This window comes from Diadema antillarum, unplaced genomic scaffold (genome assembly GCF_040938485.1).
Source record: "Diadema antillarum isolate AM-2024a unplaced genomic scaffold, OU_Dant_1.0 seq00000389_RagTag, whole genome shotgun sequence".
Taxonomy (NCBI): domain Eukaryota; kingdom Metazoa; phylum Echinodermata; class Echinoidea; order Diadematoida; family Diadematidae; genus Diadema; species Diadema antillarum.
Genome location: NW_027271386.1, coordinates 1,581,703 through 1,607,893, shown reverse-complemented (window position 1 = coordinate 1,607,893; position 26,191 = coordinate 1,581,703). Strand labels below are relative to the sequence as shown.

At 39.7% G+C, this 26,191-nt stretch overlaps 1 protein-coding gene across 1 annotated transcript in view; it reads left to right on the top strand.

The window, feature by feature from the left end:
- LOC139731968 (structural maintenance of chromosomes flexible hinge domain-containing protein 1-like) overlaps positions 1-26,191 on the top strand; it is an 87,075-nt gene that overhangs the window by 18,026 nt on the left and 42,858 nt on the right. Inside the window, exons 6-20 of the mRNA XM_071642841.1 lie at positions 975-1,086; positions 2,328-2,447; positions 4,363-4,526; positions 5,331-5,638; positions 7,191-7,314; positions 8,257-8,443; positions 9,081-9,275; positions 10,406-10,534; positions 12,890-12,996; positions 16,953-17,035; positions 17,910-18,020; positions 20,393-20,470; positions 23,048-23,167; positions 25,192-25,336; positions 25,826-25,998. Of these exons, the coding sequence (XP_071498942.1) occupies positions 975-1,086; positions 2,328-2,447; positions 4,363-4,526; positions 5,331-5,638; positions 7,191-7,314; positions 8,257-8,443; positions 9,081-9,275; positions 10,406-10,534; positions 12,890-12,996; positions 16,953-17,035; positions 17,910-18,020; positions 20,393-20,470; positions 23,048-23,167; positions 25,192-25,336; positions 25,826-25,998 (2,156 nt within the window). The remainder of the gene's footprint in view (positions 1-974; positions 1,087-2,327; positions 2,448-4,362; positions 4,527-5,330; positions 5,639-7,190; positions 7,315-8,256; positions 8,444-9,080; positions 9,276-10,405; positions 10,535-12,889; positions 12,997-16,952; positions 17,036-17,909; positions 18,021-20,392; positions 20,471-23,047; positions 23,168-25,191; positions 25,337-25,825; positions 25,999-26,191) is intronic.

The following is a 26,191-nucleotide window of genomic DNA, read 5'->3' as shown; positions in this document are numbered from 1 at the left end:
TTGTTCATTGCAATTTGTTATTACCGGTATTCGTCATCCCAGTCACTATAACTTCTGAAACTGTACTCAGTATAACTCATTTATAGTTGTTTAAATGTAAGAGTCTGAAAATCTTCCGGCGGTCCCCTTTAATTGTATAAATCGTGTATAGTCAAAAAGAAAAAAATGACACACATAGTCCCTCAAAACCTTGCTCAGTGCCTGGGCGCAGATAAGGTTGTCAGAAAAACCTCAGTACAATGGAGTTTTCGGCACTGAAAATATTTGGCACGTGGTGTGATATTTTTGCTAGTTACGCTTGCTAAGTTGGGTGGTTCTGCCACATACAGGCTTCTTTGTAAATGTTAAGACATTGTTATGTTTAGACATTCTGGGTTCTTCCTGGTGACTTTATTTACCGTATTTATGATGATAATGATGATAATAATAATGATAGTCTTGAAGATGTTGACAGTAGGCAGGGAATGTTGTTATTATTGTGACTACTTCTACTACTGCTACTCCTGCTACATCTTATGGTACTTCTATTACTATTCGTTTGGCACTTTAACAAAAGGCACAATACGATATCATTAAACAATATGATATATTCCCTTAATGCTTTGCTGTTATGGTTTGGAATGCAAATGAATTAACCTGGAACAAATAATAATTCCACAAGAAATTAGACTGCATAAAAATATAATATGTGAGAGAGAAGCAGCAGAATTTCTCTTTGATCACTTTTATCATTTTTGAAACACCACAGATAAATAATTTTTGTGCTTTAGGTGTTCATGTCGGAATGCTAATTTTTCATGCGTTCACAGTCGTGTTAATGTGCTCACTTTCTCTTGTAAGTTTTGCTGTATAAAACAAATTTATCACTAATGTGATGATTTAGTTGAGAAAGAATGTTGTGTATGTGCAACAATTAAAAAAAAAGTTTTATCATATGTCCCTGATTTTATGATTGCTTCTTGCAATTTCTACAGCGAGAATAATGAGAGTGAGGAGGAAAATATTCCGCTATCACTCAACAGCGACATCTCGTATTTCGGCGTCGGTGGCAAGCAAGCGGTGTTCTTCATCGGCGATTCCGCTCGGGTGAGTCAAAATGGAATCCAAATCTTGCTCCCTTTCGTGATGCCTGTGCTCTACCTTGTAAATCACATTTAACTCTGTGCGTGCTTTGAGTGCAGATTTGTGCAGAAAACCCCAATAGTGTTCCACACACAGTCCAAAGTCCCTGGTGCAAAAAAGGGTTAAACAATGGTAATTGACAAGCAGAACCACATTAATGTGATATTGTTCTACATAATGTATTTTTTTGTTTTGTCACATGAGGAGAACAAAAAAATGTGATGGCCTCTTAGTGCAAAAGGAGGTTTGGGGGCATTTCATGAAGCATTTGGTTGGATTTTTTTTTTTGTGAAAATATGTTCTCAGCCAATCAGATGTAAGGATTTCAATAGCTTATAACAGTTGGTCCAAAAAAAAAAAAATCTGACAAAATGCATATTCATAGTTAGAGAAAGAATTCTGTTTGGAGGAATTCGGCAAATTGATTTAGTCTGCACTGAAGCTGAAGAAAATACTCAGGTATTTACCAATTTGAGCAAGAAACAGGGACTGTTTGGTCAATTTAGACAAAGAATCGCCCAAAGATTTAAATTTGCAAATTAAATTGCTTTTTAAATTAGCTTTTAACATTTTGCAAGATAAATTCAGAAACCACTCTATGAGATGTCAAATAGCATGCAGTTCTAAGGGGTATCAAAAGTTTATTCGATGAAAATCGGTTTTGAAATGGCTGAGATATCAGGAAACAAGGTGAAACAAAAAGATCATAATCAAAGGCGTGGCCTGTTGCTCTTTATTATCATCACTTTTTTTGCCATTTGAAACCAATTTTCATCAAATAAATCTTTAATCCATCTTAAAATTACATGCTCTTTCATTATTCCTAAGAGGTTTCTCATCTCACTTAGGAATATTATAAACCTGACTCCCCACCTCAACCCGTTGTGTACAGTCCCTTTCAGTCCTGCAATCAACCTATTATGTATCTGACAACAAAGAGCTCAAGTGAATTAGTTGTTTGTTTGTTTTTTTTCTCCTACAAATGAAACAATCGCAATGATTGGTAGAAATTATATTGAAAAGATATAGCACTACACCAAAGATATTTCCTGGACTTTTGGGTAATAAAAAAAAAAAAGAAGAAGAAGAAAGAAAGAAATTAAACAGTATTCTTTGGAAGTATGGCAGTACTATTGGCCCAATATTCTGCCAAACTTTATGGGACCACAAACTATGACTGCCTTCTCTTCCCCTCCCTCCTCCAGATGATCAGTAAACCAAAGGATTCCAAAGATGTGCATGAAATGACCGTGTCAAGGGAAGAGTTTGAGAGACGGGAGAGGAATCGGGAGGCCATCTACAGTGGCATCATCAACAATCGTCAGGTAGTGTTTAGTATTCCTTTTAGCACCAGTGCACTCTGTTATTGAATTTGCTACTCTACTTTTTATGCAGGAATATCTTGACCCACTGAGGACAAGCTGATTTTGCTGCATTTCCCATTAGCACCTTGAGTATACTCCAGACTAGTCTTCATTGGGTTAATTCTCCTTAACCCTAAAAAGACTGGGGGGGGGGCCTAAAAGGCCCCCCCCTCGACATTTCGCACGATTACTCTGCAACACGCAATGCTCTCACTGCGATGTTCTATGACTTTTTTCTTTCGAGTTTCCCGCACATTTTGACACCAAATTTGTGACGCCCGGGGGTACGGTTCTGAAGTTACATAACTTTTTGTACATGCACGTGAGGCCGAAAATGGCTCAAAAATGTGATTTTGTGTACAAAGTCAATGCAAATTGAGTTTTTTCACATGATTCATATAAATATGCTTATTTTTACTCTCAATGGCTAAAATTAATTTGTTTTAGGAGTATTATGCTTCAAAAAGTGTCTGCCACAAATTTTGTTTAAAAAATTAACAAAAACAAAAGGTCGAAAAAACAAAGAAATACATAAGAAATTCATAAAACAATAAAATAAATAAGAAATTAATTTTGATACCGAATTTTTTTTCAAGTACATTTGCTAAGAATGCCACAAAGAAAAATTAGACCAAAAATGAGCACTTTTGGAGCTTTATTTACTGATTTAGATCAAAGAGTCTGATTTCTTGCATAAATTAGCATAATTAATCAAAATAAAATAAAAGAAGACTATTATGTAAAATTTAAATATACTATCTTGTAGATTACATCGCACACTACGATTGTGCAAATTTCCGCGGCGATCGCGCGATCCACGGCCGAGATCTTAAGGGGGGGCCCTTTAGGCCCCCCCCCCAGTCTTTCGAGCTATCAAAATAGCCCAGTCTTTTTAGGGTTAAAGTTGGTGTTAAGGTAAATGAGATAAACCTTCCTTGACAACATGTAATTTCATCTGTTCAACTGGATTTCAGAAAATCATAGAAAGTACAGTCTTGTGACTCGTCTTAGTGACTTTGTCAGCTCAAACAGGCTGGCGAGCATTCATCTGTTCTGCATGAATGAGCGATGTTGCTGCCTTTATTGCATAGACACTGAGGAATTAGGTTGGTAGGTGGGTAGGTAGGTGGGATGATAGATAGATAGATAGATAGATAGATAGATAGATAGATAGATAGATAGATAGATAGATAAATAGATGGATACTGTAAAAGTGGATATTTTCGCGTGACTTATTTTTAGCGCTCGGCCGGATAAGAACAGTTTCGCGTATTTTTAATTCCGCGGTATCAAGACATCAACTACAGGAATATATGGCAAGCAGAAATATTCGCGTGCTTTTATTTTCGCGCTAGTTTCTGTTTGCGCGAAATGCGGGGAAATTTCAACACCGCGAAAATTTCCGCTTTTACAGTAGGTAGATAGAAAGATAGATACTAGATAGATAGATAGATAGATAGATAGATAGATAGATAATGGTACCTCCTTTATTGATTAGACACTGAGGAATTAGGTAGGTAGGTGGGTAGGAGTGGATGGATAGTTAGACAGATAGATTGTAGATTGAGAAAGAGAGATAGATAGATAGATAGATAGATAGATAGATAGATAGATAGATAGATAGATAAATTAAGATAGATAATGGTACTTCCTTTATTTACTACCTAATTCCTGAGGAATTCCTGTGGAATTAGGTAGGTAGGTAGGTGGGTGGGAGTGGATGTATGAATGGGTGGATGGAGAGTTAGATAGATTGTAGATTAGGAAAAGAGATAGATAGAAAGATAGATAGATAGGTAGAGTGAGAGAAATTTGTTGTAATGTTCCTATTTTCTCTTGTACTGTGACTTTCTTCCACCTGTTACTCACATCACAGCCAGGAGAGTGCAGCCACGCCCTGGGAGATGATGAAAACCTCCAGGAACTGATCAAGGAAGAGAGTAGGAAAGAGAGCTTCACCCACGTCATCATCACCGGAATCCGGCAGCAGCACATCCGCTTCCTCAAGGAGGACTTCTCCCACTGGAGCCGACAGCTGGCGTAAGTTTGTTCCCCCCCCCCCCCCACACACAAAATCCCAAAGGTCATAGCCCCATGCATAAGAATTCATGTAGAGCAGCTACTGCCGTAAATTAATTTCCCCGAATCATAAAAGTCATAGTCCCATGCATACGATTTTGTGTAGGGCAGCTTTTGGTATGAGCTTGTTTCCCTGAAATTTTGAAACTCATAGTCCATGTGGAAAATTTCGTGTGGAGGGATATTTTTTGCTACAAAGCTTCCTGATCATGATACACACAGCTGTGGTCTGCTGTGAATGCAGTACATAGAGAGACAGTACAAAGATTTGTTCGTCATTGTGGGAAAAATAGAGAGAAACTTTTGTTCCTATTACTCTGAAGGACTGCCATTAATATGACTCGCAGTTGGTACAGTGAACTTTGCTTTTAGTGATAATATCTAGCCCTATTCACCCAGGGTAGCCTCCTCAATATTTACACTGTTTTTTCCAGAGGGCCCTGCCATTTATATTACCCCAGCATTCCCTGGTACCCATCTATACATGCTGGTCAAGAGGGATATTTTGAGGAAGACATTTTGTCTGAGGTGAACGCACCTGGCAGGATTTGAAGCCTAATCCAATACTAATCCAATACCAGTATACCACGGTGCCTCCACAAACCTGCAAAGGCTGTCCCAAGTTTGAGGGGATGACCTGTAACTCAAGTGGAATCTTTTGGAGTAATACTTTTGTCCCGCGGCTGTCCGTGTAGGAATGTTGCTTATCATTCATACACCCATCTTCTAGAGCTTGTATTTTGTTTGCTCTCTCACAAAATACAGCCACATCTATCACTACTACATCCATGGCCCTCTCGGCAACCAGTCCCACCTATCAAGCACGCTCAGCCGCGCCCCAACCCCGTTCAAGAACATCGACATCAGCATCACGATGTACAAGAAGGGCCACATCCCCCGCCAGCGCAACCTCCGTGACATCAGCGACGACCAGCAGTCCAACTTCATCGAATCGGCGGTCGACACCTTTGAGTTCAATGTCGTCGTCGAGGGGACGGGACTCGTAGAGGGCTTGGTTCGCTATCATCCATTTCTCTACGACAGGGAGACATACCCTGTGGACTGCGGCCCGAGTACGTCTTGTAGCTGGGTATTTGTGAGGTCTACATTAAAAAACCTAGAAGCATGGGGATGCCATGGAGTGGGGATGCTGGCCTTAACTTGTATATATGTGACCTTGCATCCCATAACCAACAAAAAGTTGCCAGACATGGATTTTTATTTAAGGGCAGATTCTGAAAAAAACAGACTCTAAGCTTTAAAATGACGTATAACTCAAATCAAAATGGACTCTCCTGACCTATCTAAATATTGGAAAAAAAGCACACACTCTAGAAGGTTTGAACCAAGAAAAGATGTTCTGAAGTATAGGGTCTATTCAAGCGCTTAATCTTTGCCAAACCGTTCTAGCTGTGCGATGAGTGGGACAGAAAACAGGATGTAATCCACTGGAGTAACAACAATGAAGATATTATTTGATTAAGCTGAAATTTGCCATGCTGTATTAACACATTCTGTTCATTATTAATGCCAACTTCCAAAACAGTAGCATTATCCCTTCAAATGGTATTACAGGTAAAGTGAAGAATGTGCAAAGGATTTTCAAGAAATGAAAAGGGGCCCCTAAGACTTACCTGATCTCACAACTGTAAAAAGAAAAGGATCGTAGAAAAATTGTTGAAAACACACTTCCCTATTCATTTTATGATCCCAAACTCAGGGATAATGTAGAAGAAGAATAGCTCTTTTAGAAACTATGAAAAAACCCCAAGATTGACTTGGTTGGCCGTTTCACCTTTTTTGAGTCCTCACGCAAAATCAAGGGGTGCGACTTTTTGTTTGTTTTGTGATGCATGGTCACATATGCGAGAATCCCCGGAACGAATTACGTTCAGGTTTATCACTGCTCTCTATGTTAGTACACACATAGCCAAAGAATCTCAACTGGAGTTGACTGTTACTGATGAGCATATCTTTGATGCCTGTATTCGCCCACATCTGGCTGACGGATGCTATTTCTACTTTTGAAATGTTCCCTGTTGGGCAGCAGAGGAAGATCAATCCAATCGTACCATCCATGTTTACCCATGCTTCCAGGCCCATATGAGCTGATTTCCTGCAGTTATGGATGCTCCTCTTTAGAGCACATCGGCAGACATGAAAATGAAATCAATATTTCTGCAGCTTTTGTACTCTGTATTCTAGAACTAACTCGTTGCATTGACTCTATATTTAGATTCTTCGTTAAAAAGCAAGTGAATGTTTAAGATGACTTTGACTTTAGATCCTATACTGCATGGGAGACACAAATTCCTCTCAATTTACCATAAATTCTGATGGCTTCAGATTGACATTACATTCTAGTTAAGTCTCTGGGCGGCAAGTGATTTTTTTTTTAAAGTCCATTAAATCATCAAAATATCCCAGGTACACTGCCTGGCCAGCCTGTAGTGAAGTGATTCTTGTCAAATCATATTATTGCTTACTTAACTTGTGGGCATATAAGCATTTTTTGGTAAATTTTGATAGGGTGAAATTACATCCTCAACACCCCGTAGAGTGTATGTCGTACTGCAAAGCTCATGCCTATCAGTAGTCCCCCGTAATCATTCTCAACCTGCACAGATGTCCAGGATCCAGATGAGGAGTGGTCGGACTACCAGCAGTTGGATCCCCCTGCCAGGGGCAACAGGGCCATCTTTGAGTGCTACTGGAATGGCAGACTCATCCCATACACCTCGGTCCACGAGTGAGTGTCGGTCAATGTGTCAGACGACTGAGATATCTTGAGGCTTCTTGTTTGTTTTGGTTTTCCCCTTACAAGATGACTTGGTGCCCTGAAAGGAACTGAATTGAAAGATTTTATAGTGACTAAAGTGTCTTCAGTAGACGTAGATTTGCCTTTGTGATGTGATACCCTGGGGTAAAGACTTCCTGGTATTTGCGTGTGAAAATCAAACTGAATCAGACCAGAATAAGCTAAGGGGAAAATTAAATATGAAAAAAAGTGGATGGTGCCACACCTTTTGCTTCAGGGTACCATGTTATGTCATCACAGTGACTTGTTTGAGGGGTTCAGTCCCAGTGTTTGAAGCGTGCCATGTGAGTTACCTTTGTTATGTGCTTGGGAGTTGCAAAAATTTTTAAAAGGTGTAGGACATTCGTAAGCAAAGACAGAAAATCAGCAAATATCAGAGCTTTCATATGAATGAATTTGTTCTTATATTTTACTGATTAGAGATGCTTTTGTTGATTTATGTGCTTTTATCAACTAAGCCAGAGAATGATACGGTAATGTGCATAAATATGTCAATGTTTATGGGCAGTGATCATGAAATCTTATCTGTCACAAATTCAGTGCTTGCTTCAGGCACTGCTGTGTCCTAAAAATGGATACACTGTGATAATTCTGCTACAGGCGCTTAAGATAAAGATACATTTTGTAAGGAATTGTTAAATAGTTTAATAAATTGTTGAGAAAGTATTGTTGAGTTTGGCAATTGGCAAATGAACAAATTTAATAATTATTTCTTTGTCAAAATTTTGTGTATGCATCAGGCTTTCATCAGCCTCGACATAAATGTGAATGGTATACAGTGCTCGATGCTAGACAGCGTAGAATATCAAACTACACATTCTCTGTGACTGATCATTGCTGCCTTGTTTTCCTTGTTCTATAATATATATCAAGATTTGACTGGTGCAGCAGCAACCCCAAGAAGCGTAGTAATGTCCCGGCCGAATGCTACAACAGGATCTCGGGGGTCCTCTTCGCCAACAGCAAATTTGAGGTCAGCACGAACAAGCTGACCTTCATTGACCTGGAGATGAAACTGAAGGACAAGAATGCGGTCTTCCAGAAGATTGTCGCTGGACAGGTCAGTTGTCGCTGGACATCGATTGCATTCTCCATCCCAGTGCCGTGTTCATTCTTTATCAAGTGTAAAAACTTCCCACGTATAAAACGAAAACTTGCGTACTGTGGAACGATGCGATTGCATTCTATTTCTCCCTGGTCGGGCCGCTCTTTTTCTATCAACTGACCCCGACAATGCTATTTTTTACTGGTCATGTCAGACCAGTAACTTTGGCGATTCTTGAAAAGTTACTGGCCCGACAAAGAATTTTACCGGTCTGGGACCAGCGGACCGGCACCAGTGTGCAGTGTTGGGCTATTACACTAAAACACTGAATACAGGAAGTCATGATAAATCATGGCTGAACTCATCATGGCTATTGCTCAAAAACACTGAATAGTCATTGCTTTAATATTTACATCAAATAATGGCAATTTGTAATTGGTTGCAACATATGCTTTGTCTTCTTTGAAGTGTCAAAGAAGACAAATGCTTTGTCTTCTTTAAAGTGTCAAAGACATAAAATTAGACAGATGAGTTGCATACCAAATTTAACTTTTCGTTTCCCTTTGACCATGTGATGCAAATGCATACTGTTTGAAAGTTGCCTGAGTATGTCTGAACCTTGGACTCCCGCCTCCCCTCCTTCCCCATGCAGCCTGTAAGAACGAACATAGAGCGACAGTTCACGGAATGGCTTCTCGATTGCCACAAGAAATACGACAAGCAGATCTGCTACAGCGACTTCGTGGAGGTCATCACGAGGAAGGACCTTCCCAAGCGGCAGCAGGGTCCGTGGTCGGTCTTTGAGACCATCGAGTGGGAGGGGAAGACCTACCGCACCGGCCAGGTGGTGAGTAAGGACATCCGCTCCCCGCATTCATCTTAAAGGGATCGTATAGTTTTGGTTGAGACCTAACTTCAGGTTTCTAACATTTTTTGTTGAAATAATGAGAAACCTCTTATGAAATATAAAAGGCCTTGTAATTCCAAAAGGAAGTCACCGTTTATATGATGAAAATTGGTTTTGAAATGGCTGAGATATCCAAAACAAAGCAATCCTAAGAAATGGTGGGACCCACCTTTTATTCGGATCGCTTTGTTTTACTTTGTTTTTGGGTGTCTCAGCCATTCTGAAACCGACTTTCATGTAATAAACTTTGAATTCCTCTTAGAATGGTATGTTGTGTATTATTTCGTGAGTGGGTTCTGTTCTTATTATCTAGAAAAAAGTCAAAAGCCAAATCCTCATCACCACCAATACTATACTATCCCTTTAGACCACTCTTTCTGCAATTCTCTGAGATACTCTAATGTCTCCCAGCAAAATTCTTTTAGTCCATCTACAAAGGAGAGATGGATTGGGAATGTGCCTGTATAAAAGCAGTATATGCTTTCCCTTTCCCACAATGGCTGACAGCCACAGGGTGCTATGGTACTTTTAATGAATGTCATGTGATGTTCAATTGACCAATCGGATAGCTACATTCTTTTTAGGTGTTGTGTAATGCAAAATATCAATTGGGGCGTATTAAACCCCCAAATAGCTTGGCTATAGATCGTGCAATTGTGATGAAAATCAGCATTTCTGTTGCTCATTACAATCTTTAAGAGTGAATATTAATTTTTGCCAAAATATGGTTGTTACTCTTTGAATTATGCTAATTTATGCGTATGACTTTTTGTGCAAGCTCTACATCCCTAAATCAAGTTACGAATGGGCAAAATTTTTTTTTCTGTTCTTTGTAGCATCATTTACGAAGTTATGGAAAGGATATTGCAGAATTTTCTTGCAGACACACACAAACCCGTATGAGTGCATGTCAGAGACATTCCAACATAGTACGTAACATAGACCAATATAAAGCTGTGTTCAAGTGCATCAAACACATTGCCTATCCTGTAGTCTGTGTACCAGGCGGCAATCAGGCATATTTACATGTATTTTGCTACTAATGTGAACATGCCCTTCCCCCAATCCAGGTGCGCACCCAGAAAACCAAGCCTCTTGTCCATGGCACCATCCAGAGGTTCATGCTCTTTGGTGACTTTGACTCGGAGGTGCAGAATGGCATGGTGTTTGGGACAGGTGGAGAGTTTGAACTGACCCAGGTACTGTGAACGCAATAATATTTTAGGTACACTTAAATTCTTGGGGATTTTGTGCTAATTCTTGCTAGCACGATTTCTAAAATCCCACAAAGACGTCTTCACAATTTTTCCATGCTTATTTTGAACATGTTGAACCGTGCATTTCATCAGCTGATAAATGCTGACTGCCGTGTTTGTATACTAGTAGCGTGCTGTGCATGTCACATGTGGGCCTTGTATTCAAGTTGATTCTTTGTGTGTATTTTGTGATCGTAACGTGTGTACTTGAGCACAGAAAAAAATTTAAGAACCTGTGATTACATTTTTGAACAGTTCAGAGCAGAAATTTAATTGTGTGAAAATAAGGATGTTTTGCAGTTTGTGTGTGCGTGTGATAATTTTGTTTGCACTGGCCTTTTCAAAGGCTCTTATGCTGCTGTTAGCCCTGATAGTTGTGAATGAAGAGAGTCTTTGACAAGCATGTCAAACTGAGGGCCTTTCAAAATTTGCAATTATAACATAATTTTTGTTAATGACTGGGAGAAAGCCTAACCTGCACATAACTCATGCTGAATAAATCAGTTGTCCACGTCAGCCAATGAAATTACTTCATTTGCCCATCGGCTGAATGCTGATTGCACAAACAGTAAATGAACTTCAAAGCAATATTCTGAGGCGTCCTGATAGCACAGTGGAGAAATTGCACCGTGACTGATGAGATTTCCAGATGACATTGTGGCATACCTATAGCTGCATCCTACGTAAATTAGATTATTATATGATAACCCAGTAATGAGAAAACTAAATAAAGTCGAGTGGAATGTACACTTCTTTTGATATGATATGCCCAAACTATTTAATTTTTTATTATGATGATGATAGCACCAGTGATATTTTGATTTTAAAGATGTGCAATAATTCTGAATTTACTCAAAGTGATGTTAATTAAAGAGATGAAATAACATTGTGAAATGTGAAAGTAGCCACATCAAATTAAGCTAATGCCCCAGTCACATAGACATCCTGGATCACCCCGGACCACCCCGGATCTGATCCGGGGAGAGATCCGTGTTGACGCCGGGAGGCCAACACGGCAACTTTTGGAGGTCAAAAACATCCGGCGTCATCCGGGGATTGCCGTGTTGGCAGAGCAATCCGGGGTGGTCCGTGTGGCTGCCGTGTAGATGCCGTGTTGATCCTTGTAGATGCCGTGTTTGTCCGTGTAGACGCCGCGCTCTTCCGGCCTTATCGGTGTAGACGCCGCGCTCTTCCGGCCTTATCCGTGTAGCTGCCGTGTTGCCGTGTGTACAAATCCCGGATCTCCCCGGACGTCCCCGGATCACTGTGTTGATCCTTGAGCATCCGTGTTTATATGTGACTGTGGCATTAGTCTAAACCCTGCATGATGATTTCTTCTTTTTTTTTGTCCCCGCCGAACGAGTTCGAGCAGGGACAATGAAACGGGCTCCGTACGTGTGTGTGTCTGTGTGTCTGTCCGTCTGTGCGTCCGTGTGTGATCAGAATGTTCAATTTGCTACTCCTTCGCCATTTCTAACCCGATTTTGATTCTGTTTGCTTTATATGATAGCACTACATGGGAGCTTTGAAACTGCTACACAGAAATTCAGTTGTGACCTTTGACCTTGACCTTTGACCTATATTGTACATTTTGCTTCAAAATGCTACTCCTTCGCCATTTCTAACCCGATTTTGATTCCGTTTGCTTTATGTGATGGCACTAGGTGAGGGCTTCAAAATTTCTACACAGAATTTTGACCTTTGACTTCATTGACCTTTGACCTTGATTTTTGACCTATATTGTACATTTTGCTACAAAATGCTACTCCTTCGCCATTTCTAACCCGATTTCGATTCCGTTTGCTTTATGTGATGGCACTAGGTGAGGGCTTCAAAACTCCTACACAGAATTTTGACCTTTGACTTCTTTGACCTTTGACCTTGATTTTTGACCTGTATTGTACATTTTGCTACCAAATGCTACTCCTTCGCCATTTCTAACCCGATTTCGATTCCGTTTGCTTTATGTGATGGCACTAGGTGAGGGCTTCAAAACTTCTACACAGAATTTTGACCTTTGACTTCTTTGACCTTCGACCTTTGATTTTTGACCTATATTGTACATTGGCTACAAAATGCTACTCCTTCGCCATTTCTAACCCGATTTTGATTCTGTTTGCTTTATGTGATGGCACTAGGTGAGGGCTTCAAAACTTCTACACAGAATTTTGACCTTTGACTTCTTTGACCTTTGACCTTGATCTTTTTACCTATATTGTACATTTTGCTACTAAATGCTACTTCCGGCGGGGACATATATTATGCACCGCGTAATTTCTACTTTTCCTTGTTTTCCAGGAACCGAGACTGCTGTACAACGAGACTAAGATCTACCCCTTGGGCAAACTTGACCGTGAAGCCCAGGATAAGGAGATCAAAAAGTGCATCAGTGATGAAGAAGGAAAGTGAGTACTGTATTCCTGGATCGCAGCTCCGATTAAACACAAGAGCATCTTCTGATCTTCTCTGAAGATTACTGTATATGCCCGATATATTGTGAGGCTTTTATTCTTGCAAATTTCGCAAGTCAAGTGTATTCGTGAATTTAAAAAAGGCCATGAAAATATTAACTCTCATCCCAACATGAATGCAACATGCACGCATACATTTCTCTGTTCAATACTGCAATTGCAAATTCAACCACTGGCGAAATTGTCGGGAAGTCCATATTTGTGAAAAATCAGACTTGCTAAATTATTGTGTATACAATATGCAATACAGCCGACTACCGTTATTACAAAGTCTGTGGGACCGCCAGTTTTCTTTCATTATATTGAAATTATGTAACCGAACAAACAATAGAAAACATGGAGCGGGTGATGTTTAGACCTGAATTTTTACTTCGTCATAACTGGAATTTCATTATTACTGTGCTCATTATAACTTCAGTGCGCTGTAGTGACTCCTCGATATCATTGATGTGAATGGAAAGTTCAAGAGGTTCCCAGAGAAATTTGTTGTCTGTAAAGTATACCCCCATATTTCTGATTTATTAGGTGGTGCTTTCTGCAACACTCACTGAAATGGATCAGCCAATGACATGAGGTGGTTTGTAACACTTGCCCAGAACAGACCCCTTGACCCATGCCCTTTTATCCTTTCCAAGGGACATGATGCTTTGCCTCGTTTAAGAGCGAAACAACTGTCATGATATTAGCTTGACAGGTCTTAGGGTTTGAACCCAGAAACCTCTTGTTCGTGTACCAAACATGCTACCAACTTAGCCCGCTGGCCGCACCGCCCATGCTTCGGGCTGCAAACGGCGACAGTCTGCAAATGGGAGTAGTAAGAGCAGCTTGGGTGAACATGGCCCAATTGACTGATAGCCACTGAACTCTACTACTGTGGAACGGACATAACGTGCAGTGCATTGAAGCTGGCAATTGCCATTTTGAGACTCCCATACCAAGAAGCGAGTGTGCAGGAACCACTCTCTACTGTTTATGTGGTGTAGACCCCAGTGCAGGAGCGCACGCAGCGCATTGGTGCGTTCCTAAAGGTTGGAATAACTGGGGTTGGAATAATTGGTGGGAATTGGAGTCTCAAAATGGCCGCGGTGGCTTCAACACATGCGCACCACTAAACAGTATTATGCGTGCAGAGCTTAAAGGACAAGTTCACCTTCATAAACATAAGGATTGAGAGAATGTAGCAATATTAGTAGAACACATCATTGAAAGTTTGAGGAAAATCAGACAATCCGTTCAAAAGTTATGAATTTTTGAAGTTTTTGTGCAGTACCCGCTGGATGAGAAGACTACTGCAGTGTATGAATAACTTAGATGTCACATGCGTACAACAATATAAGGAAAATATAAAGAGAATTTCACAAAATTCCATCTTTTGAAACAAGTACAAATTCCCCTGACTCGTTACCGACAAATGTTATGGGTAATATTATTCCCCCTGCATTTAGAAAGAGGCAAGTGAAGTGCTCTTTTATTATGCGAAAAAAGTGAAAATATGTTGAATTTCTTTTACATTTTCTTTATATTGTTGTACGCATATGACTCACAAGCTGTAGTAGTCTCCTCATCCAGCGGTTCCAACACAAAAATTAAAAAAATTCATAACTTTTGCATCGATTGTCCAATTTTCCTCAAACTTTCACTGATGTGTTCTACTAATATTGTTGCATTTTCTCAATCCTTATGTTTATGAAGGTGAACTTGTCCTTTAATAGCCTTTCAGCATGTACTGCACACAGCACATTGATCAGTGGCGCAGTGTCCCTTCCATAGTAGAGTTCATTGCTCATAGCTGATGTCCAGGTTAAGACTGGGGGTGCGTTCATCAACTCACTTCTGGGCCCCATTTCATAAAATATGTTAGGATAGCAACTGTTGCTGGAATGGCAATTTCCCATAGCAACAGCCAATCGGGAAGCCGGATTCTTGTCGTTACCATAACAATTGCCATTCCAGCAAGAGTTGCTATCATATCAACTTTTTATGAAATGGAGCCCAGGTGTAGCATTAACCCTAAAAAGACTTGGCTATTTTGGTAGCTCGAAAGACTGGGGGGGGGGGGGGGGGGACCTCAAGGGCCCCCCCTAAAATCTCGGCCGTGGATCGCGCGATCGCCGCGGAACTTTGCACAATGGTAGTGTGCGATGTAATCTACAAGATCGTGTTTTCAAATTTTCCAAAATAGTCTTCTTTTATTTTATTTTGATTAATTATGATAATTTATGCAAGAAATCAGAATCTTTCATCTAAATCAGTAAATAAAGCTCCAAAAGTGCTCATTTTTGGTATAATTAATCTTTGTGGCATTCTTAGCAAATGTACTTGAAAAAAAATTCGGTATCAAAATTAATTTCTTATTTATTTTATTGTTTCATGAATTTCTTATGTATTTCTTTGTTTTTTCGACCTTTTGTTTTTGTTGTTTTTTTGTAACAAAATTTGTCACAGACACTTTTTGAAGCATAATACTCCTAAAACAAACTAATTTTAGCCATTGAGAGTAAAAATAAGCATATTTATATGAACCATGTGAAAAAACTCAATTTGCATTGACTTTGTACACAAAATCACATTTTTGAGCCATTTTCGGCCTCACGTGCATGTACAAAAAGTCATGTAACTTCAGAACCGTACCCCCAGGCGTCACAAATTTGGTGTCAAAATGTGCGGGAAACTCAAAAGAAAAAAGTCATGGAGCATCGCGGCGATAGCATTGCAGGTTGCAGAGTAATCGTGCGAAATGTCGAGGGGGGGGGCCTCCGAGGCCCCCCCCCCAGTGCAGTTAGGGTTAAGGTTTCCAAACAATCAAACCAACATTCTTGTCCTTCCATCTATCTCTCTATTTCTTCCTGTTTCTCGTCTTTCTGTCTGTCTATCTCATATTTCTCTCATTTTCTCTTCCTCCGTGATCAAACCATCTCTCTATTCCACTCCACATTCTTGTCCTTCCATCTATCTCTCTATTTCTTCCTGTTTCTCGTCTTTCTGTCTGTCTATCTCATATTTCTCTCATTTTCTCTTCCTCCGTGATCAAACCATCTCTCTATTCCACTCCACATTCTTGTCCTTCCATCTATCTCTCTATTTCTTCCTGTTTCTCGTCTTTCTGTCTGTCTATCTCATATTTCTCTCATTTTCTCTTCCTCCGTGATCAAACCATCTCTCTATTCCACTCAACATTCTTGTCCTTCCATCTATCTCTCTATTTCTTCCTGTTTCTCGTCTTTCTGTCTGTCTATCTCATATTTCTCTCATTTTCTCTTCCTCCGTGATCAAACCATCTCTCTATTCCACTCCACATTCTTGTCCTTCCATATATCTCGCTATTTCTTCCTGTTTCTCGTCTTTCTGTCTGTCTATCTCATATTTCTCTCATTTTCTCTTCCTCCGTGATCAAACCATCTCTCTATTCCACTCCACATTCTTGTCCTTCCATCTATCTCTCTATTTCTTCCTGTTTCTCGTCTTTCTGTCTGTCTATCTCATATCTCTCTCATTTTCTCTTCCTCCGTGATCAAACCATCTCTCTATTCCACTCAACATTCTTGTCCTTCCATCTATCTCTCTATTTCTTCCTGTTTCTCGTCTTTCTGTCTGTCTATCTCATATTTCTCTCATTTTCTCTTCCTCCGTGATCAAACCATCTCTCTATTCCACTCCACATTCTTGTCCTTCCATCTATCTCTCTATTTCTTCCTGTTTCTCGTCTTTCTGTCTGTCTATCTCATATTTCTCTCATTTTCTCTTCCTCCGTGATCAAACCATCTCTCTATTCCACTCCACATTCTTGTCCATCCATCTATCTCTCTATTTCTTTCTCTTATCCTCTTTCTGTCTGTCTATCTCGTATCTCCCTCATCGAATCTCATATTTCTCTGTCTCTGATTTGCCAGGCTGCCAGAGTTCCTAGACATCACATGGCCAGAGGGAAATGAAATACACCAATCGGAGAAGCGACCAGCAGGCAAGCGCATCGGTGAGTTCTCCTGCAGTAGGTAGTATTAAACTCCCATTTATAAGCAGGTCTATCTGATAGGACTGTCGTGCACCAACAAACCCATCCAAAACACACACCAAGACTTGAATCACACAAGAGCTAAAAATGACCATAACCGGTCACGCCCTTGTTGCAACCAATTCTCTGTTGTTTCCCAGATGGACACACTATATTCTCTACCCTTGGATCTCGTAGCTGTTTTCCATCACAAGAAAACCAACACATACATCTTTAGGTCAATGTTTATTCAATTCCGTTGAAATACCTAGGTCAATAATTCAAACTGTCATAATTGCAACAAGCGACAAAATTCTATGACTTGTTCACAAGCTCACATTCAACAAACGTAATTATTATTTCCTTTTGTTTGTACCTTTTTTTTTTGCACAGTAAATATACAAATTAAAAGATGATAATTGTAGCACATTAAAATGCTATTATTAAATTATCAATGATGATATGAGATTAGAGGGGGGAGGGGGAGAGAGAGAGCGAGAGAGAGAAGGAGCATGTCACTGTATAAACAGAATAAAAATGGATATTGATCACTCTATGTAGTATCACTCTGACAAACATTCACTCTGGCTAACATACTACTCTGACAAACATATTACTCTGGCTAAGACATGCCACCTGTTCTCACGTTGGATACCGCAAATGTGTCCCCAGGTTGCTAGGAGCAACCACCAACCAAGATTTCACTGAAATGTAAACGCATGCAGGAACACACACACCCACACACTCACTGTTAGCAAAATGCCTCTCCCACCACGACCAAGCCAATTGGAACCTCCTAGACATTTTAATACTCTGAGTCCAGCTATCAGAGGCTTTGTTCTTGTTTGTCTTGCAGGCCCGATGAAAGTTGAGATCAGGAACCGCAAGGGACAACCCATGGGGCGCCTACCGGGCTCACAGCACAGCTCCAAGAAACTACAGGTCGAGATGAAGATTATTTGGAACTGTGAGTTGATGAAAGTTTTCGGTTTTAATCTCCATTTTATTTAACCCTAAAAAGACTGGGCTATTTTGGTCGCTCAAAAGACTTGGGGGGGGGGCCTAAAGGGCCCCCCCCTTAAGATCTCGGCCGTGGATCGCGCGATCGCCGCCGAAATTTGCACAATGGTAGTGTGCGATATAATCTACAAGATCATATATTTAAATTTTCCAAAATAGTCTTCTTTTATTTTATTTTGATTAATTACGTTAATTTATGCAAGAAATCAGACTTTTTGATCTAAATCAGTAAATAAAGCTCCAAAAGTGCTCATTTTGGGTCTAAATATTCTTTGTGGCATTCTTAGCAAATGTACTTGAAATAAAATTCAGTATCAAAATCAATTTCTTATTTCTTTCATTGTTTTATGAATTTCTTATGTATTTCTTTGTTTTTTCGCCTTCTGTTTTTGTTGTTTTTTTCATCGAAATTTGTGGCAGACCCTTTTTGAAGCATAATACCACTAAAACAAATTAATTTTAGCCATTGAGAGTAAAAATAAGCATATTTATATGAACCATGTGAAAAAACCCAATTTGTATTGACTTTGTACACAAAATCACATTTTTGAGCCATTTTCGGTCTCACGTGCATGTACGAAAGGTTATGTAACTTCAGAACCGTACCCCCGGGCGTCACAAATTTGGTGTCAAAATGTGCGGGAAACTCGAAAGAAAAAAGTCATAGAGCATCGCGGCGAGAGCATTGCGTGTTGCAGAGTAATGGCGCGAAATGTCGAGGGGGGGGGGGCGTTTTAGGCCCCCCCCCCCCCAGTCTTTTTAGGGTTAAGGGGATGATGGGAACGTGGAAGGGCTAGCATAATCCCAACAGCAGGTCGAGATAAAGATAATTTCGAACTGTGAGTGGATGAAAAGTTTCATTTTAAATTTCTATTTTTCTTTTAAGGGGGTAGGAGGGTGGGTAAAAGGCTAGCATAGTCACAACAGCGTTTTGTGTTTTGGTTTGGTGAAGTGAAAAGTAGTGTGTGGTACTGTATACGCCGTTATTTTCGCGTACAGATATTTTCACGAATGACGAGGTCATAGACATTTTCGCGAGGTGTTGTTTTCGCGAATTGACGCCGACGCTTACGTTAATGCTCTATCAACAAAGCGCAAGGAGACAATTTCGCGTGTTGTTAAATTCGCGATCCAACTGCAATTCGCGAAATTTGCGAAAATTAAACCCTCGCGAAAATATCGGCGTATACAGTAGTTGATGCTCTAAATTTAGTATTGTCATTTTTTGATGAAGAATTCTCCACTTCCAGCCTTAGCAATACATCTCTACTGCCTACTACATATTAGGAGCAGGACTAGCAGGTTTTTTTCATTTTTATCAAAATTTGTAATAGCCGAACAATGAAGTATATACAATGTACATGTAGTATAGAAAATATGTAAATAATAACTTTGAGACCAGCATTTTTACTCTGCTGTTTGTTGTATGGAGATGAGGTGTTAAAAAAGGTAAATTTTAATGCACGGGGGGCCCATCGACATTTCGCACGATTACTCTGCAACAGGCAATGCTCTCGCCGCGATGCTCCATGACTTTTTTCTTTTGAGTTTCCCGTACATTTTGACACCAAATTTGTGATGCCTGGGGGTACGGTTCTGAAGTTACATGACTTTTTGTACATGCACGTGAGGCCAAAAATGGCTAAAAAATGTGATTTTGTGTACAAAGTCAATGCAAATTGAGTTTTTTCACATGGTTCATATAAATATGCTTATTTTTACTCACAATGGCTAAAATTAGTTTGTTTTAGGAGTATTATGCTTCGAAAAATGTCTGTGACAAATTTTGTTACAAAAAACAACAAAAACAAAAGGTCAAAAAAACAAAGAAATACATAAGAAATTCATGAAACGATAAAATGAATAAGAAATTAATTTTGATACCAAATTTTTTTTCAAGTACATTTGCTATTAAAGAATGCCACAAAGAATAATTACACCAAAATGAGCACTTTTGGAGCTTTATTTACTGATTTAGATGAAAGATTCTGATTTCTCGCATAAATTATCATAATTAATCAAAATAAAATAAAAGAAGACTATTGTGGAAAATTTAAAAACACGATCTTGTAGATTACATCGCACACTACCATTGTGCAAAGTTCCGCGGCGATCGTGCGATCCACGGCTGAGATCTTAAGGGGGGGCCCTTGAGGCCCCCCCCCCATTCTTTCGAGCTACCAAAATAGCCCAGTCTTTTTAGGGTTAAATTGTACATGTGTGTGTCTTGGTGTTGGTGTTGTGTGTTGTGTGTGCTGTGTGATTGTTTGTCAGGCTCCATAACTCAAACCAACCTGTCGTCACTTTCCCTCCCCCCAGCGACGAGAGGAGACAAGGTCATAGTGACCTACATGAGCCAGCACCACAAGAACTGGGCCTTCTGGTTCAGGGAAATGGGTGAGTGATCCAAGAAAATCTCTCTTCCCACAGTTTTGTCTTCTTTTGTCAGTTTCATTGCCACTTTTTATTATTATTATTGTTTCTTTTTGTCGGCTGAGAACCAGAAGGGTCTTATTGCAATTTTGTTGGGTATCAAATTATTGATATCACCTTGTAGAGCTTGATTTCCTCTGCATTGTGGTGTCAATTATGAATAATTTTCTTTTTTGGTAAAATGTAAAAAATAAAAACCACAAGGGTACTATTTTGCCTGTTCTTTGGAACAGTGCTAATAAATGTACCCACTTTTGATTGAATAAGCTTTTTATGCCCCCGCCACGAAGTGGTGCCGGAGGCATTATGTTTTCGGGTTGTCCGTCCGTCCGTAATGAATTTTGTGGACAGGGTAACTATCAAAACCTTTTGAGGTATCCTAATGAAACTTGGCATGTATGTGTATTAGGGGGTGAAGTTGTGCCTATCAACTTTTGGATGCACATGCTCAAGGTCAAAGGTCAAAAGGTCAAGGTCAAATACATAAAATTTCACTATTTCCACCATATGTATGCAATGAATGAAGATTTTTTTTGAAACTTAGTGTACACATGTATTACCAAATTAAGATTCTCTGGTGAAAGTTTGGGTCGTGAGGTCAAAGGTCAAAGGTCAAAAGGTCAAGAAATATATTAAAACTTCATTTTTTTCTCTGTACTTTGGAAATTGTTCAAGGTATCTTCATGGAACATAGTATCTATACATGTACTGACTGGCAGTGATTGTCTAGAGAATTTAGGGTTCATAGGGTCAAAGGTCAAGGGCAACACTTCAAAATTTTACTATTTCCCTCATGTTTATGCAATGCCAGCAGGATTATTTTTTTTTTTTACACTTGGTGTATGCATGTATAACCTAATAGAGATTCTCTGGATAGTTTTTTTTTTCTTTTGTTTTTGCCTCAAAGGTCAAAAGGTCAAAGATCAAGTGAAAGTGCTCAACTTAATTTTTCCTCCATATCTTGGAAGTGGCTCAAGTTAGCTTGAAACGTACTACATATTTATGCATGTTCTGCCTGACAGTGATTATCTTATGAAATCTAGCGTCAAAGGCCAGATGAAAATGGTAACAATTTACTATTCAAGACAGAACTTGCACTTTTTCTCCATACCTTGAAAATTACTCAATGCATAAACATATGAATGGGTCAAAGTCAAGTTAAAATCCTTAAATCCCAAATACATGCTCTCCTATTCATCCAATTAAACCTAGGTCAAGGAAGGTGAACATTCAACACATTTGTGACAAACTTGTCATTTTAATATTTTGCCAATTTTGTGAAAATGTAAGCCACACATTGTCCACATGTACTATCTAGACCTATTAGGAGAATCATGCATTATGGCGGAGGCATACCAGTCGCCATAGCGACATTTCTAGTATTTCATGAAAATTGATTGCTTCGCTTTTATTAATGCTCAAATCTTAGAACATGATTGCATCCTTCCGGCTCTTTTTTCAATTGCATATTTACTGTAAAACCAGAAATATTCATGGCATGACATTTTTGTGAAATGGAGATGACAACCTTTTTCCCAGCATGAAATTTTGGTGAATCTTCTGCATCTGTACCTTGACGATTTCTCAATGCATACACTTAATAAAGCTGGATACATTTATATGCATCACAATGCATTAATTGCACTGTGATTCTGTAGGGTAAGACTGGCCGTGGATCAAGGAAAAATGTTCAAATGTCACTGGATGTTTCGCCCTATTTTGACAAGCTCTCTCAAACAGTATAGCCATCCATCAAAATGAAGCCCAATTCAAGGAAAGTGAACACTCAACACATTTGTGGCAAACATGTCATTTAAATTTTTAGCCAGTCATGTTAAATTGTCATCTCCCATTGTCAAAGACGTACTCAAGGCCTATTAGGAGAACCATGCATAATGGAGGAGGCATACCAGTTGCCGTAGCGACATTCCTAGTTGTCAGTTTCACTGCACAGAGCACAGTTTGATGCGAGATTAGGCACTTGAACAGACCCTGAATTTCAGAGCCTCTTTTCTCAGTAAACTTTTCTACAGAGTGTGTACTTTCTTTCTACTGTGTAGATTAGGTCAGGAAAGTCCACTTGTACTGAGTTATACATCATTTTAAAGCTTGCAGTCGGCTCTTTCAGAATGTACATGTAAGGTAAAATCCATGTCTGGCTACTTTTTGTTGGTTTTGTTTTTTATTTTTTGCACAAACAAATTATAATTTTATTGAAATATTATTTAGCCCAAAGATCGATCGTCAATCAGGTCAATCACAAAGCTGATTTCAGAAATCCAAATTTGCGTTTGATTGAAAGTTACAAGCAGTCGGAAATGTATCAATGTTGAGATAAATCTGTGTGAAACAGACCTAATGAATGATGTCCTCTTCCCCAGATTTCAGTGGCAGGGTGACTCATTGAAATTTGACTTCCAAAGGATGATTTTGATCGATGATACGATGCTTTGGAATTAAATTTCAGTAAGCCTAATTAGTCATTAACAACGTTTTGAAGGAGTAACTGAGAAATGTGATTTCTTTCACCCTTTCCCCTAGACATCGTGAGGGACCTTGGCCCCCACACCCTCAAACTTCAGGTCGTGCTCAACGAGGAAGGAACCACAGAATTTGGGGGGCGTCTCCTCCCCTATCACAAGATCAACTTCACCGTCACAGGTATGATTCCTCACCCACGTGCATCTCTCAACATCTTACGTCCACTCATGAAAGCCTTGTCAGAAGTTGTTATGGTTTTTTTTTTTTGTCGAGCCCACTGGAGGTGTGGGGAGACTAAGGGATCGCCTGCGGCGTCTGTCCGTCCGTCATCCGTCCGTCGTCAGTCCGTCGGTCCATCGTCTGTCCATAACGCTACAAAAACTTGAGTAACTCTCTACTTAGGCTTTCAATTTCAATCAAACTTGGAAGGAAGAGTGGTTATACAAAGTTACACATTTTACTAAACATGAAGGGCACCTCAATGTCAAAGGTCACAGGCAGAGGTCAATGAACTTATAGGGCCCAATGTTAAGTTTTTAGGGCGCATTTCGATTGTGGCTCATAACTTTTAATCCCTTCGTCCGTTTGTGACCAAACTTAGATGTTGAATGTCCCTTGGGGAATTAAAAGTCACCACAAGGTCAAAGGTCATAAGCGGGTCTATGAACTTCTGGGAGTTAGAAAATATTAATTTCTTGTAGGCGAATGGGCAAGACACAATTTGGCACTTGCCTTGTTTACTTTCCTTGGTGCCAGCTTTGGGTAGACTGTCTTGGAGGGTTGTAACAAGGACATAGAGGGTCCTGTGTCATCTGTGGTGATTTCATCATAATTCATCAGGAGGGCATTTCATCTAGCGTTTAGTCTGATATTTTTTTTTTTCTGACAAACTACACTGTATTTTACGGTACTGAAACTTTTGCTTGTAACTGGCTGAAAGCAAATACGTAGGAAAAAAATCTCAGACAAAATGCTTGATGAAATGCCCCCCTGATGATCTGTGTAGGTCATGCCTTGTAGCTAAGATAGAAAGTTTCCCTGGAGTGTTGATTGCACAATGTGAGATGTAAAATGAAGAGATCACAGTAATCCATAGATAAACTAGTGATTATTTAAATAGTTGAAATTCTTGCATCGAGTTGTTTTTGTAGTGCAACTGATTGACAAATTGCCCTGCATTGACGTAAATAAGACAATAGAAACAACTCTACGCAAGAACTTCATCAATTTGAATAATTACGCAGTACCCGCTGTGTGCTATAGGATTAGAGCCATACCTGGCTGTCTGGTGGTAGCTCAGTGGTCTAGTGGATGATACACCTGTCTAGTGATCAGGAGGTTGTAGGTTCAAATCCTGCTTGAGTATGTATGCCCACTTTTGTCATGGCTGCTACAACACTAATTAATTAAGTGCTTATTTACATCGATACAGGGCAATCTGTCAATCAGTTGCAAATCAGTTATTGTGGTTATATGTTAAGAAGCGCTTGGCTTATTACTGGTACATGTAGCTATCTCTAAATTTAGATGCCACAGCTTCCTTTGTTATGTCATGATAGTGAAAAAATTGCAGTTTTGACATGAAACTGAAGATTATCAGTACTGCCTAACCAAAAGAGTGCATTTTTTATGCTGAGAAAAGAGCCTTCAAATTATAATACAGGTCATGTGTCAAAGATTTTGGGTAGAGATGGTGGCAAATGGAATCAGTGTATAGTCTGGTATTACAATTATTGACAATGTGAGATAAATGTTTATGTGAATAATGTTCCAGCTTGGAAATAAGTTACAGAAATCTGAAGAAAAGTCCTTGATAATTGACATGTAAAGGTTATAAGAACACAGTTCAGCCCTGTGATGGTAAAACACTGAACATTTTATTGCTGTTTATTTCTCTTACATATCTCTTCATTTCTTTTTGTCAGTTTGTCTTATCTCTCTCTTTAATCTCTTTTGTTACCTTTTTATCTCTTTCCACTCTCAATCTAAATAACTTGTCTTTTATCTTTCTGTCTCCTTATCGTTCTTTTGATATCCTTCATAATCTCTTTATCCTTCTAATCTGCTTCATAATCTCCATATCCTTTCACCTTGTCAATCGTGTCATATCTTTTTCCTAAAACTCTCTCTCTCTCTCTCTCTCTCCATATCTCTCTGTGATGACGTTATCTCTATATTCTTCTGCCCATTGTGCTATGATGCAGAGGCGCCGCCAAGCAAGTTCAGCTTTGGGATGTTGGAGTCCCCCTTTCGGGTGGACATACCATTCTCCATCCCCCTTCAGCTCCAGGATGAGTTCAACAACCCAACCAAGCCCACGCCCAACCTCAGGCCCGAGCTGCAGGCCAGGTAAGTGTGCAGAGCTGGAGTTCTTAAATTCCAGCAAGGAATAGATTTACAGTGTACCATGAAGCATCTTCTTACTGTTGGTTCCCATGTAAGGAACATCCACACAAGTACACTCGGGCTGCACACTATTACCTTTTACAATGTGTGCTTTTAATAGTGTACTGTATATGCCGAATATTTCACAAGGTTTTTATTTTCACGAATTTTGCGAGTCATGTGCTATTCGCAAAATTAAAGACATGCAAAAATATTGACTCTGATTGCAATGTGAATGTGACGTACGTGTGTACACTTCTCTGTTCAGTACAAGACTCCTTGATCATGAATTTAACCACTCGCGAAATTGTCGGGAATTCCCAATTCGCGAAAATTTAGACTCACGAAATATACGGCGTATGCAGTATATAAAAATTTGATGCATCCCTAGTTTGTAATGAAGTCGCTGAATTTCCCAAGGTGAATGATCCTTTGCATATTTGTGCCTCACAGCGGCCTTGAGCTGACTTATGAGGGAGTGGAGGCCAGGGGGACGACACTGCTGGTGAAAGGGGTGAAGGCGTCGGGGGACATTGGGACCTCGCAGGGCAAGAATTTCACACTGCAGGTGACCGTTCCGGGACTGATGAAACCCACCCAGCAGCTCAAGATCCGACTACTGCCCGGTGAGTGTTTGGGGAGGGGAGGCGAGGGAGGTTGCAGGGACCCTCTCTTATGGTGAATTCATCTCAAATTCAAATATGATACATTTCATGATGGATAAGATATCATAAGCACCAGTCCTACTAAGAGAAGCTATGCAGAGTTTCACTACCTGGTATTTGCTTCTGGTAGTTCCGGCAGTCTGACAGCGAACTT